We start from the raw sequence: 13,248 nt of genomic DNA on the forward strand, positions 1-13,248 counted from the left end.
CCCCTAAAGGCAATTTTAAAACATAAGATATAAATACATATTATAAAGGCACATGCAAGATTCACATGAATTTTTATTTTTTTACAATTATTTATTCGTTTATTCATTCATCCATCTCAAAATTTTTTTTGGCTTTTGGGGTTTTTTAATTGATATATAATAGTTGTACATATTTTGGGGTATATGCAATATTTTGATACCTATATACAATGTGTAATGATAAAATCAGGGTAATTGGGATAACCATCACCTCAAACACTTACCTTTTTTGTGTGTGTTGGGAATATTACAGTTCTTCTCTTTCATTTTGAAATATACAATAAATTACTATTAACTAAAATTTCCCTACTATACTATCAAATACTAGAACTTATTCCTTCTACGTGTTTTTTGTTCCCCTTAGATGGTCATGAATTAAAAAATAATAATAATAGCAATAAATATTGAGCCTGATATCTCCCAAAAACAGATACTCACTCTTCTTTGTCAACAGGCAAATTTTGTGGAAAACTTTAGGCAACACCACCTTTCTCATAGTCCTCATTTTACAGGAGAGCAAACTGCAGCCCCAAGTCACACAGAGAGGTGCTGTTAGATTCAGCACTGGAGCCTCCTGACTCCAGGTCGATGCTTCAACACGGTTTCATTTCAACAGACACTCACCTTTAAGGAAAACGGCTGTGCAAAATCCACTCGGACACAACCATAGTTTTTTCGTAACATTCTAATAACACCTCTTGCTATACTCCACAGGCTCTCATTCTTCTTAGGCTTGCCCTAAATTCCAATAGTGATAATAACATGGTGAGAAATAAAGCCAACACATACACAAACATTCTATTATCCACAGAAAAACTTGTTTCATGGAAACTGTAAGTTCATCTTGAAAAAGAACAATGAATGAAGAAGGAAAGGAAGCAGTCATTAACTGCGGCCTGTCAGAAAATGTTTAGTATTCAAAGATGCTCAAAGATGTAATCATGTCATTGGCAGATGGAATTTAGTCACTGAAAAACAAAACATTTAATACTAATTCATTTAGTATCATGTTCACACAATTCACAAAAATACAATTGCATACTAATGAAGGAAAAATATGACATAGCCTGGAAAACTGTTCTGTAGTTCTTAAATAAGAATAAAACATCGAAGAGGTCATTTATCTGAGGTCTGATAATCACCAGAGTCTAAATGTCTAATATTAGGCAAGTAATTGCAAATCCAGCCTCACAGTGGCCTTTGAACTGAGTATTCACTCAGTAAACACCTAGTATCTATTACATATAAGGCACAACGGCAGGACATGTAATGGACACAGACTCAGATATGAACTTGTGAGACACAGTCAGGATGAGTAGGGTATACATCAAGGACAGATTCACAGAACACAAGGAGAAGAGTGTCATACAGATCACATCACTTAATTTGTAAGCCTATCACTTAATTTCTAAAGCCTCTGACTGTCAGATGTCCTTGAATTTCTGACACATCTGGAGCCATAAGCTTGAAATAAGTACCTCACCCAAAATTTCCACAATGAATAAGAACAAAACTAAATTCCTCTTGAACTCTAATGGCTGACTGGAGTGGTAAGCTGGTAAAACCATTCTGATAAAGTGGTTGGCAGTACCTACTAAAGCTGAAAATACATATTTTTTAAGACCCATCCGTTCTTCTCCTAGGTGTGTGCCCAACAAAATGAATGTATATGGTCATCGAGAAAAAATATACAAGAATAATTACAGCCAAACATTTTGTTAACAGTAGAATAAATTATGGTATACTCATACACTGGAATACTACACAGCTATGAGAAGGAATAGACAACATGCAACAGTGTGGATGAATCTCACAAACACCTGCTTAAGCAAAGGAAACCAGATGCGTACAGACCACATATTATCCAATTTACGTAAGTGCAAAAATATGCAAAACTAATCCAGTCTATAAGAAATGAAATTAATGATTAACCTTGAGGGGATGATGACAGGAGAAGCACGAGGAGGGTTTCAAAGGTCCTGGTAATACTGTTCCTTGATCTGGGTGCTAGTTGCACAGATGTATTCACTTTGTGATAATTCAAGCTACATGCTTATGATTTATATACTCTTTTGTAACTATTACACTTCAATAAAAAGGTGTACTGAAAAAGTCATTGCTACTTCTCAATCTGTAGGTGTTTTTGCCACCATGACCTCACAAGTTCTTCACACCCAATTTAAAATATGCGCATATTCATTAAGCCCTGGGGAGAACAAACCATAGATAACCTTCCACAGCAGAGATTGCAACGTGGTGGCAAGTCTTCTCCCACTTTCCAATCCCATGACCAAGGTCGTCACTGATAAATCTAACCAGGTCACTTCTGCCAAGCTCAGGAAAACACCACATAAGCACTACCAATCAAGTTAAAGATAGGGCATCAAAGCTACTCACCCTGCCCATCCAATCACATTTCATACAGTGCTTTAAACACAGGGAGTACCGAAAAAAAATTCTTAGTTAATTCTAAAAGCAAATCTAAATTCTAAAAGTTAAGTCTAAAAGACTTGATAAGCAAAGAGGACTTTTGTGTAGGTATCCTTACCAGTTGTTCGCCATTGTAGTGACCTTCGATAATACGATCATAGGAGATTCCAACAGGTATTATCAAGATGTCTGGGATGACATTGGTAGATAGAGTATCTACCACAACTGACAAAAGTCCCGCCCGAGCACAGGAGGTTTTTCCACTCCTAGAACGTGTGCCTTCCAGGAAGATCTCCAAGAATTGCTGCTGTCGAAGTAATTCAACTATATGCTGGGATATAAGAAGAAAGTAAAACACGAATTCAAGACCACTCAACTTAGAATGAGCTCAGAAAAATTAAATCTTTAAAAGCAAAACAGAAAAAACTATAACTTGACTACTGATAAAGTATCTTATTCACACTAATAAAGCAGCTCCTCCAATGCTATATTTTGGTAATAACAACAATAACAACAAAAAATTAACAAACTCGAGCAATAATCACTCAAATTTCTCAGAGTAGTGTTTAAAAAATCTCAAGAGAGTCCTTTTTCCTTCCACCGTGATAACCAACACAACGGCCCTAAGGATAATCAGAGCTCACACATACCCCATGGAGCAAAGCTCTGTAGAGAACATCTTTCCGTCCATCTGGTGTTTCATCGAGCCTTCGTCGTATGAAGAAGCCCCCAAGCTTATGGATCAAAGTACTATAAATTCAGAATGCATGAATTATTTACAAAGAAAAATGTAAAAAGAATACTCACATTCCAAGTTAATTCAAAACATTTGCCAAATGGATACAAGCCCTTATGTGCTGCTTGAGCAGCTGACAGTAAAAATGCAGGCATTTTTTTCATTTTCCACATTATTGACATGTTTCAGTCATTTACATTGTTCATCAGTCTTTGGGATATCACTGTGTATAATGAGCCTCTATTACATCTGTTCCAAGCCAAAAGGAGTTTGCATGATATATTACCCGTAAAAATGATAGTATAGACTTTAAGAGGATTACAGAACACTTCTAAATTTTAAAATCCTGCCCAGGGTCTCAAGACACTGACCCTTAGACATTCTGAAATTTGCCCATGACATCTTTACTACAAAATGAATATGATGTTTATTACGAAAGCTCCTTGGAGGAAATTTTCTCAAATAATTATTGCTTACAAAGGGTCCTTGTGAGACAAAAATAATTTTATCCAACTGAAACCACACATAACCATCTTTCCAAAACATGCAACAAAAATGTGCTTCCTTTGCACACACACAGGCATAAAACAATTCTTTTCCCAACCCCATGTCTCTTTCAACAACACTAATTCTGATATGAAGTTGAAACTAAGTCAATCTTTCCAAACTCACAGCCTCCTATTCTTTTCAAGTAGAGTGATACTAATATAAACATTAATATATATTTTTGGTATCCTCTACAGCAGGAGTCCCCAACCCCAGGGCCACGGACCAATACCGGTCCCTAGCCTGTAAGGAACCAGGCCACACAGCAGGAGATGAGTGGCAGGCAAGCAAGCAAAGCTTCGTCTATATTTACAGCCATTCCCCATCACTTGCATTACCCTCTGAGCTCCGCCTCCTGTCAGATCAGCAGCAACATTAGGTTCTCATAGGATAGGAGTGCAAATCCTACTGTGAACTGCACATCTGCCCATGACGGATCTAGGTTGTGCATTCCTTATGAGAATCTAATGCCTGATGATCTGTCACTGTCTCCCATCACCTCCAGCTGGGACTGTCGAGTGATTCTACATTATGATGAGTTGTATAATTATTTCTTTATATATTACAATGTAATAATAGAAATAAAGTGCACAATAAATGTAACATGCTTGAATCATCTCAAAACCATTCTCCCCACCCCCATGGTCCATGGAAATTGTCTTCCATGAAACTAGTCCCTGGTGCCAAAAAGAGTGGGGACCACTGCTGTACAGTAAATATAAGGAGGCCACAGTAAGGTGCTGCCAAAGCTTAGCATCACTCTTTGAGAGTAAAACTCTGCAGAATAAAATGAATGAGATGAGCCATCCACAAAAATAATACAGGAGAAGTGGTTTGTGAATGGGTAGACTGTCATGTAACAAAAGAAAGCTGCACAAAAACAGACTGGGTTATCTACAGCCTGCTGTGTCTGAAGGACAGGTGAGCTACACAATCGCTGGCATAGGGTCCATGAAAGGGAAGTTGGATTACAAAAAAATTATCAGTATTTATTAAGTAGTTCCAAGAAATCCTAGTTGAGAACCAAATGTGAAGGAAAAAGGTACAGGAAATATTCTAATTACAAGAGAAGCAAGGCTTCTCTAGAGCCCCACTGGAACATTCTTCCCTCTAAGTCTGTGCCCACCAGAAACTTCCTGATGACTTTCTAATTCAGTTTCCCAGGTTCCTTGGTTCTGGGAAGAGGTCCCCTGGAGAGCAAACACAGATATTCTAATTCCTGGAAAAGCACATCTACCCTGTAGGATCATATCACACTGTATTACAGCTAGCCGTCTGTCTACATTATCCATTGAGCTATGTGAAGGCAAGGACTATATATTTTGTTCTCTCTTGTCTAAAGCACAGCTGGATAAATATCATTGACTGCATGAATGCATGGCTTCTCTTCAGTTGGTCACAGGAGTCTGGTTAGCTACAGAACTCTGAAAGCCTATAGAACTCTGAGCCAAGGGATTAAGAAGGAGTTCCTTAGACTGTGATACTGAGGACATAGCACACAAAGGTGACAAATGCCATCTTGTGAAGCTCCACCTGCACAACCTGCCAGCCCACTTTCCTTCTAGTCTCTTTCTAAATTCATGCTCCTCTTATCCACTCTCTACCTACACAGTTGACCTCAGAGATGCTTTGTGCTTTCACATTTCAAACTTTAATTTCCCAAACCAGCTCAACCAGTTCCTCACCAATTCCTTGTTGGTGATCAGACCTACCATCTACCCAGTTTCCTAACTGGTAAACACCTGGGAATCTTGCTCCTTCCTCTCCCCCTCTATTGAGACCCCACCTGGACTAGCATTGCGTCTTATAAATTCAAGCTACTAAATACTTTTTAAATCTATGCCCTCCTGTCCAAAAACAATACTATACTTTTAATTTAAACCTTCACTATCTTCTGCCTGAACTATCCTAGTGGAGGCGGAATTGATTTCATTCTTCCGAATCCAGAATGACCTTTCAAAATACAAATCTGAACGTGTCATTTCTCAAGTACGGGACAAACTCTAATCTCCCGGCTTAGAAATGGTTTTGATCTGGCTCTACCTATGCAGCTACCACCTCCAATCTCTGATCCTTCCTAATGCATCCCACATTCCCACCTTACCAAATTGTCCACCACTTCCCAACCATATCATGCTCCTGTATCTCTCCACATTTGCACATACCATTTCCCCTAAATGGAACACATTGAGGAAAACCTCTAAAAAACCTTTCAAAAGGTGAAAACCTCTAAAAGACACCTTTCCCATGATATTGCACTTTTTAAGTGGTTCTAGCTCCACTAAATTATGAAGTCAAAGTTACAGGTATGGTTATCTTTTTATCACTAACCCTTCTCCCACTTCACTGCCCCCTCCCCCACCACACAACTCCCTACTGCTGAGCCTGGTCTGGTAATTTGCTATCTTGCCCTTCTAACTACCTTTTATCCATTTGATAAATAATGCCCATAAAGTTTAGGTAGCCACAGTTCACCAAGTATCCCACATAAAAGATATAAATAATGATGATAGTCTTAATGCATTTTTGCACTCTCCACATTTTACACAATAAATATGTATCACTTTTATAATAAAAGAAAAAAAGCTAATGTCATCTTTACAATAACATATCGAAAGGTATAATTTAAAAAACAAAAATTCAAAACATAGCCTTTTTAATTCCTTAAATTCCAAAATAAGCTCATCTTACCTGAAGATTGGAATATGGAGATTATTGCCTGAAGCAATGTATGGTGCTTTGATGTTATGGCAGAAAAGAATGAAAGTGAGCAGCAGATAGTCAATATGGGATCTATGAACTGGTAGAAACAGAAGCGGCAAATTCGTCTAGCAAAGGAAAAAATGCCAAATTTAAAATTCAAATGTAAAATTCAATCACACTTTGCAACTGCATATTTGGCTAGAGTCACTCAAACACTGGCTAATCAGTGACTCACTCTTTAAAAACATTTTCCAATAATAGGAACTTCCTTCAATGTAATACTTTTTGAGCTAAAAATAAAAGCAACTATAACAACAGAAATAAGTTGGGGGAAGAAGAGCAATCAAGAGTTCCAGTTGACTTATACCCTTTCTGAGAAGCAGCTCTACTGATATAAAAAGAGCACAGGTTTTGGAGTCTGGCTTGGTCTGTTTGAAATCCAGGACAAGTCACTTATTATCTGCCACTTGAGACAGCCTATTTATCTATCTGTGTCTCTATTGCTTCATCTACAAAATAGGGATTGTTCTACCAGATTTTCAGGGTTGTTGCAAGGTAACTTACAAAAGGAATCCTGCATATTGCTGATAAGTACTCCTGTATCCCATTTCTCCTCCCCAAATACACAGCTGCTGAAGTTATCACAAGAGGGAAATCTTCCAAATGGGTTGAAATACATAACAGTACACAAGAGAATATTTCCACAACAACTCTAAAATCACTCTAGAAATGAGGGGAAAATGGGGTAACAGATTCACAGAAATTCTTGCCTCAGTTGCAGCTTTAACCATCTCAAGTTGACCTTTGTGAATTTGAATGTTCCAAAAGAAGCTGTTGAACAGTTTTAGCAGCACCCACCCAGTCAGTCTGAAACAAAGTACAAACAAAAAAACAACATAAATGAACACACATATATTTTTACATACAAGCATACACAGTTGATTTCTGTCTAAATTTATGGACCTACAACCTAAAATTTCTTGTAAATGACTTTGTGTGTGTGCGCGCACATGCATGCATGTATATCTGAACTGCTGAACTAGAGCTAACTTTATATATATATACTATTACAAAAGTATCCATTTATTATAGGCTACAATCATATTTCACTCTAAAACTATTTTATACTGCAGAAGCAAATGACCAAGGTGAATGAATATTTAGTGAGCAGAATGATCCCTCTGGTGTACACAAACCACTCCTTTTATGACTCGGATATGTGAAAGTTGATTCACAACTAGTCTAGATGAGCAGATGTTAGTAGTAATACATTGGCTGCTATCAATTAACAGAGATGAAGGCACCTTCAAGCCTACCACCGTGCTACTTTGCATGAAAGCTGAAGAAGAATTTAAGAAGAGTTTAATTTAATATCAGGATTCACTGAAACATCTTTTGGACAAAGAGAATTGTGCTACGAAAGTTCAATAATTCAGTCTTATTTGCTCAAATCAGCGTGGCTGTGATTAAAAGCTTTTTGTCTGGCCTTTTAATACCTGATCATTGCCGGTGAGACAGTGGCAACCATTTCTTGAAGAATCCTTTTAGCTTTCTTTTTCACTTTGTTAACAGCTTTTGATTGCTGCTGGGCAGAACCATCAGGGTTTAATTCAGCAGCCACTTCTGCAATTGCCTCTTGTACTCTGGTATGAAAATGGAAAAAGAGACAATGTAACTGGTTCTATACTACATTCTGTATTCAGTATTTTCTAAACTGCAGCTGTAAATCACAAAACAAAATACATGTTCTCTTTAAAATGTGGCAACATGAAAGAATAAGCTCAAGCTAGAAGTGCTCTTTCTGGCTATCTACTAAATATTAAGAATATTATATTCCTAAATCAAAGAATCTCTGAGGAATCTGGAAAGTGGACTTAAGAATTTAATTCAAATTTACTGGGTGACAACTATGTGCATTTGAATGTTCCCACTGAAGTGTGAGGGACACGAAATTGTACTCTAGCAGAAGAGAGAAAAAGAAAGGTTATCCCTTTAGACATATAATTCAGAGGTATCCAAAAGTCTACAACCAAATTAATGTGTGATTTTTCTTTTGAAGCCTTAATTTACTTTTAATTTGTATTCTGACTCCATTAGTAAAAATATATGTAAAACTCTGGGAGGGACCAAAAAGGGACACAAATATTTACAAAATTTTTCAACTCAAACCAGTAGTTTTTAAAAGGCACAGCTCAAGATCAAAAGAGCACAGCACGGAATCATAAGCAGTGAGATAAAAGAAAACATTTAATCCAGTTTTATAAATCTTCCAGCTGACTTAAGGGAGAAAGTATGAGGTTCAACCTCCTTAAACCACTTCTAACATCCCAGTTACTAGTCAAAACATCTGTATGAAACAAACATACTTAAAGGTTTTAACAAGAAAACAGAATATATAATAACCTAAGAGTTTCAAATAATTGTGTTTTATCCCACTGGTGTTGATTTTAGACTAGTGAAGTACAGCAAAATTCCACACAGCCCCATAATTCACTAATACAAAAAGACCAATACCACAGGACACTGATGACCCCAAGTCTATTCCCCAAAAAGCATTCATTGCATTCTGGCCAGGAATGTTTCTACAGGTCATTGCCATGACTGATGCACCTCCATTATCAACTACTCATTCATCCATTCGAAAAGTATCTCTTGAGCACATACTATGTGCCAGCATTGTTCAGGCCTTAACAAACGTTAACGAAGAGTCTACAAATGACACTTGTGAATTCAAAGCAGCCTTTTAATTCACCCTGATCTCCTGCTCCCCAAGTCCAGGTAGATCTCTAATACTGGCCACACCAATGAGACCAGTACTCTAGAATCAATATGCTGGAGTATGGAAGTTTGGAACACCTTCACCCAAACTCCCATACTCTAGAATATTTATTTCCCCATTCCACCTGAGTTCCAATCAGTCTTTCCTATTGTAAGCAAGCTCCTGTGAGAGCAAAGGCAGTATCTCATTCTGTTAAGATTTCTAGCAATGACTTTCAAGGATAAGAATTTGTACCTAGGTACTCAGTAACTGGCAAAAATATCAAATTCACTTCTCTTTTGGCTATAAAATAGGAAATTCAATGTCTCCAACATTTATATTACAGAAAACAGAGAATTCTGGAAATATGTGCATCTCTGAACTTCTATTTGCCTTTCATGTTTTAGAAACCCATTTGATTATTAATCCGTAACACAAGACTGCTATTCCCACATGGCACTGTCACCAAAGCATCTATTGCCTGCCTTTCTTTAGTTTCCTTTGGAGCTTCACATTTAATGTTTGGAAATGTGAACACTTCTTGAGACACAGTCCCAGAGAAACTAAAGGTTACTAAGGATAATTACTTCCCCCTCCCACTCCTACTGCCCATCCCTGCCATTTCCCACCTTTACACCTGTGTCCTCCCCTTACCTACTGCTGTTCAGCACATTTTCAGTCACATTGGTGGCAAACATGCCCTTATGCACATCTCGCTCTTGAATAAAAAGAACATAAGAAAGGCGTCTTGCAAGCCATCCCCGGTGTCTGTGAAAATGATTTAGCAGAGAAGTATTAGAGGTAAATCTAAAACAAGTTGCTTAAATCATAAACTAATTTTCCACCCATAAAAACAAAGCCTAATGTCATCCATTTCTGAGATTTAGGGTTCTCCTACAGCAAATTCTCCTTAGTAGTTCAGAATGTTGTGCAGCCAATTTTATTCACGTACTCTCAGCTAAAATTGAAACTTGGAATTTGTGTATTAACGTTTGAATAGTGTTACTGTACTGAATAACCCTAATATGAAAACAAAAGAAATAAGAACATCTGGTTTTATTAATACCATTAAAAAGGCAAAAATGTTTAATGCTATATATAAGCTATATCTATTCTAATAAACCATACAGTTTATAATTATAGCTATGGGCTATAAAAGATAAATTTAGAAGTCTTTTCCTATGATTAAAGGCTAATTTTTTGTTATTGTTATAGTTTTTGTTTTTTCCTAAGATAATTGCTGACTAATTGAATTGACAAGGCTGATCAGTTGAAAGAAGTCAAGCATGATCTAAATATCTGTACTCTGGGCTAACAAAGCCAGAATTTTTCACTTTTTTTCCCCTTCACATTTTAAATATACCTGAGGGATAGAATATATTCCTGTCAGTTACAAATTACTATGAGGTATTTAGATGGGAGGATGGAGAGACAAGTTTCAGAATAAGAATGCTACAAGCTTTCATTATGTAATAATTTGAAACCATTTGTAATGATTACATGATATCGTATTATCAATTCATTAACTCTGAAAAGACCCAGAATGCCCTCAATTCTGGGCAAAGAAAAAGTAACTTGAGAGAGAACTGTTTATGAATCACTTATTTCTTCACCTCTCCTTCCTGCCATTCTTTCTTCCTCCTTTGTCTAAATCTTCCAAAAATTTGGCCCAATATATTAAACATTAATCCTAAACTCTTCCTTCAGCCAACATTTTCAGAAATATTTTTGGAATGTACAAAGTCCAAGCTCTCTATGTAATCCCTTTGCAACTGACTGAAAGAATTGTGTGTGTGTATGCACATGTGCATGAGTGTGACAGTGACCGAGTGTGTGACTCTGTACGTGAATGTGTAAAAATGTTTTAGGCTTTGCTTCATTTAATACACAGAAGAACTAAATAGCTGAACATACAGCTTATTTCACTGAATAGTTTCATACTGCTTAGTCATCACGGTAAACGCAATTTTCCTTAACTGTCTCTAATTGAGGGCAAGAAACAAACCTCTTGGCTTTCTATATAAAATATCTACTTAGATAAGGAAGACTCTATGACATCCCTTTTCTTAGGATCTTATCATCTTATCAAAAAAAAATTCAATGGACCAAAGTCTCTCCTCTCTTTTTTAAATTTAAATTTAAACGTACATTTAAAAAAGGGAGAGAGACCAGCAGCCTGGGAATGATCTGCTCATCTTAGACTTCAGTTCTATTTTTTAAAGTTTACTATATATGCGAGTATTATCATTCTCATATTTGATCTAATCATCAAATTATGAGAAGTAATATAAGGGCTTCAAGTAGTTGATTTCTTGCACTAATTTGCATAGAATTTCAAGTATTTCTCATCATCTGAGCCTATCTGCCTGCCTACTCCAGGTATCTATTTTTAGAATTACAAGGACTGCTAGCATTTGGCTACTGATTCTCTTGCCTCACAGACACTCACACAACCTTTCGACCCTCCTTCCTTGTCCCCTGGCCTAGAGTCAGATAAAACAAAGACCCTTTTCTCTCACCCTGGTGCTTACAAGCCTATCCCCATATGCCTAGAGATTTTACGAATTCTAAGTCAAGTCTTGGGTAAACAATAACTCAAACAGCATTTGCTCAATACAGAAAATGTCTTCTAACACCCTACAGATTGGGCAGATTTCAGTAATTTATACTTTTTTAAAAGTATTAAATAGTCATAATAAATCATAAGAGATTCAAACCTACCAGTCTCCTCAGACAAATGTTTCCCACATTTTGGCATACTTCATATGCAAAATCAATATAAGTCAAAGAAGTGACATCTACACTCCCCTGAAAATATTTGTAAGTACACAAGTGGTAACAGTAACAGTTCTCTCTGTGGCTATACTGCTTCCAATTTTCAGATAATGTCTGTCTCTTGTGTCAGAAACTCATATTCCATTAACTCTCAATAACAAAAAGCAACTCAGCTTAAAGTGTATTAACTGATTATTATTGAGTTTTTCTTTTGAGATGTATTAAACCAAGAAATTTATTTTTACCTTGTGTGAGTTTCATTGATATAAATAACATTCCGCAAACCCAAAGACGGGATACTGGGGTTGAAAAATCTGTCCTATATAAAACAAAGTAAATGTAGACATAAATAAACAACTAGATTGATGAAGAGCTCTCATTACAAGTTCTTGATGACTTTAATATCAAGCATAAAAACAGACATTGCCTCAAAAATCTAAGTGAAGAAAAAAGTTTTATTGAAAAGTACTTTTTAGCCTTCAAAGGAAGTCACAAACTCAAAATTAATCTTTAAAATCTTAAAACCAGCCCGGTGCAGTGGCTCACACCTGTAATCCCAGCACTTTGGGAGGCTGAGACAGGCAGATCACCTAAGGTCAGCAGTTTGAGATCAACCTGGCCAGCATGGTGAAATTTCATCTCTACTAAAAATATAAAAATTAGCTGGGCGTGGTGGTGGGCGCCTGTAATCCCAGCTACTTGGGAGGCTAAGGCAGGAGAATTGCTTGAACCTAGGAGACGGAGGTTGCAGTGAGCCAACACAATGCCATTGTACTCCAGCCTGGGTGACAAAGCAAGACTCCGTCTCAAAACAAACAAACAAAAAACCGACAAACAAAAAAAAACACCTTAAAACCAAAGGAAATAGTACCCCTTCCTGCTCGACTCCTCATCTCTACCCTGAAAGAAGTGAAGCTACAAGAATGTCAGAGATTTCAGGTTTCCCAAAATACAAAGACCATGCTAAGGACCATGCAGTTATTGTTGCTTACTAAATCTCCCAAAAATCCTGACACATAAGAGTTATCACCATTTTCTAGGTGAGAAACTAAGGCTGGCAGAGGTTTAGGATTCAATCTTATGTCTTGATTTAAAGAGTATGGTCTTTCTATTACACCCAAATAACTGTCCACTTAATGAGAAATCGCATGTCTACTGGTCACCATCTTTACATGTAATCTTGAAAGATAATCCTGAGATAGCTTTGCTGAAAAGACAGTCTATAGTTTTATCAGTATGGGCAAAAAAGTAACTGTTCCAC

General features: G+C 36.9%; 1 protein-coding gene across 6 annotated transcripts in view; it reads right to left on the minus strand.

The window, feature by feature from the left end:
* GPAM (glycerol-3-phosphate acyltransferase, mitochondrial) overlaps window positions 1-13,248 on the minus strand; it is a 63,584-nt gene that overhangs the window by 15,791 nt on the left and 34,545 nt on the right. For all 6 annotated transcript variants that reach the window (XM_038009562.2, XM_007964096.3, XM_038009561.2 and 3 more), the window contains 8 exons: window positions 12,233-12,306; window positions 9,867-9,980; window positions 7,951-8,097; window positions 7,225-7,321; window positions 6,443-6,579; window positions 3,120-3,219; window positions 2,588-2,800; window positions 664-777 (listed from right to left, as the gene is read on the minus strand). In XM_038009562.2, coding sequence (XP_037865490.1) covers window positions 664-777; window positions 2,588-2,800; window positions 3,120-3,219; window positions 6,443-6,579; window positions 7,225-7,321; window positions 7,951-8,097; window positions 9,867-9,980; window positions 12,233-12,306 — 996 coding nt within the window. The remainder of the gene's footprint in view (window positions 1-663; window positions 778-2,587; window positions 2,801-3,119; window positions 3,220-6,442; window positions 6,580-7,224; window positions 7,322-7,950; window positions 8,098-9,866; window positions 9,981-12,232; window positions 12,307-13,248) is intronic.

Source organism: Chlorocebus sabaeus, chromosome 9 (genome assembly GCF_047675955.1).
Source record: "Chlorocebus sabaeus isolate Y175 chromosome 9, mChlSab1.0.hap1, whole genome shotgun sequence".
NCBI lineage: Eukaryota > Metazoa > Chordata > Mammalia > Primates > Cercopithecidae > Chlorocebus > Chlorocebus sabaeus.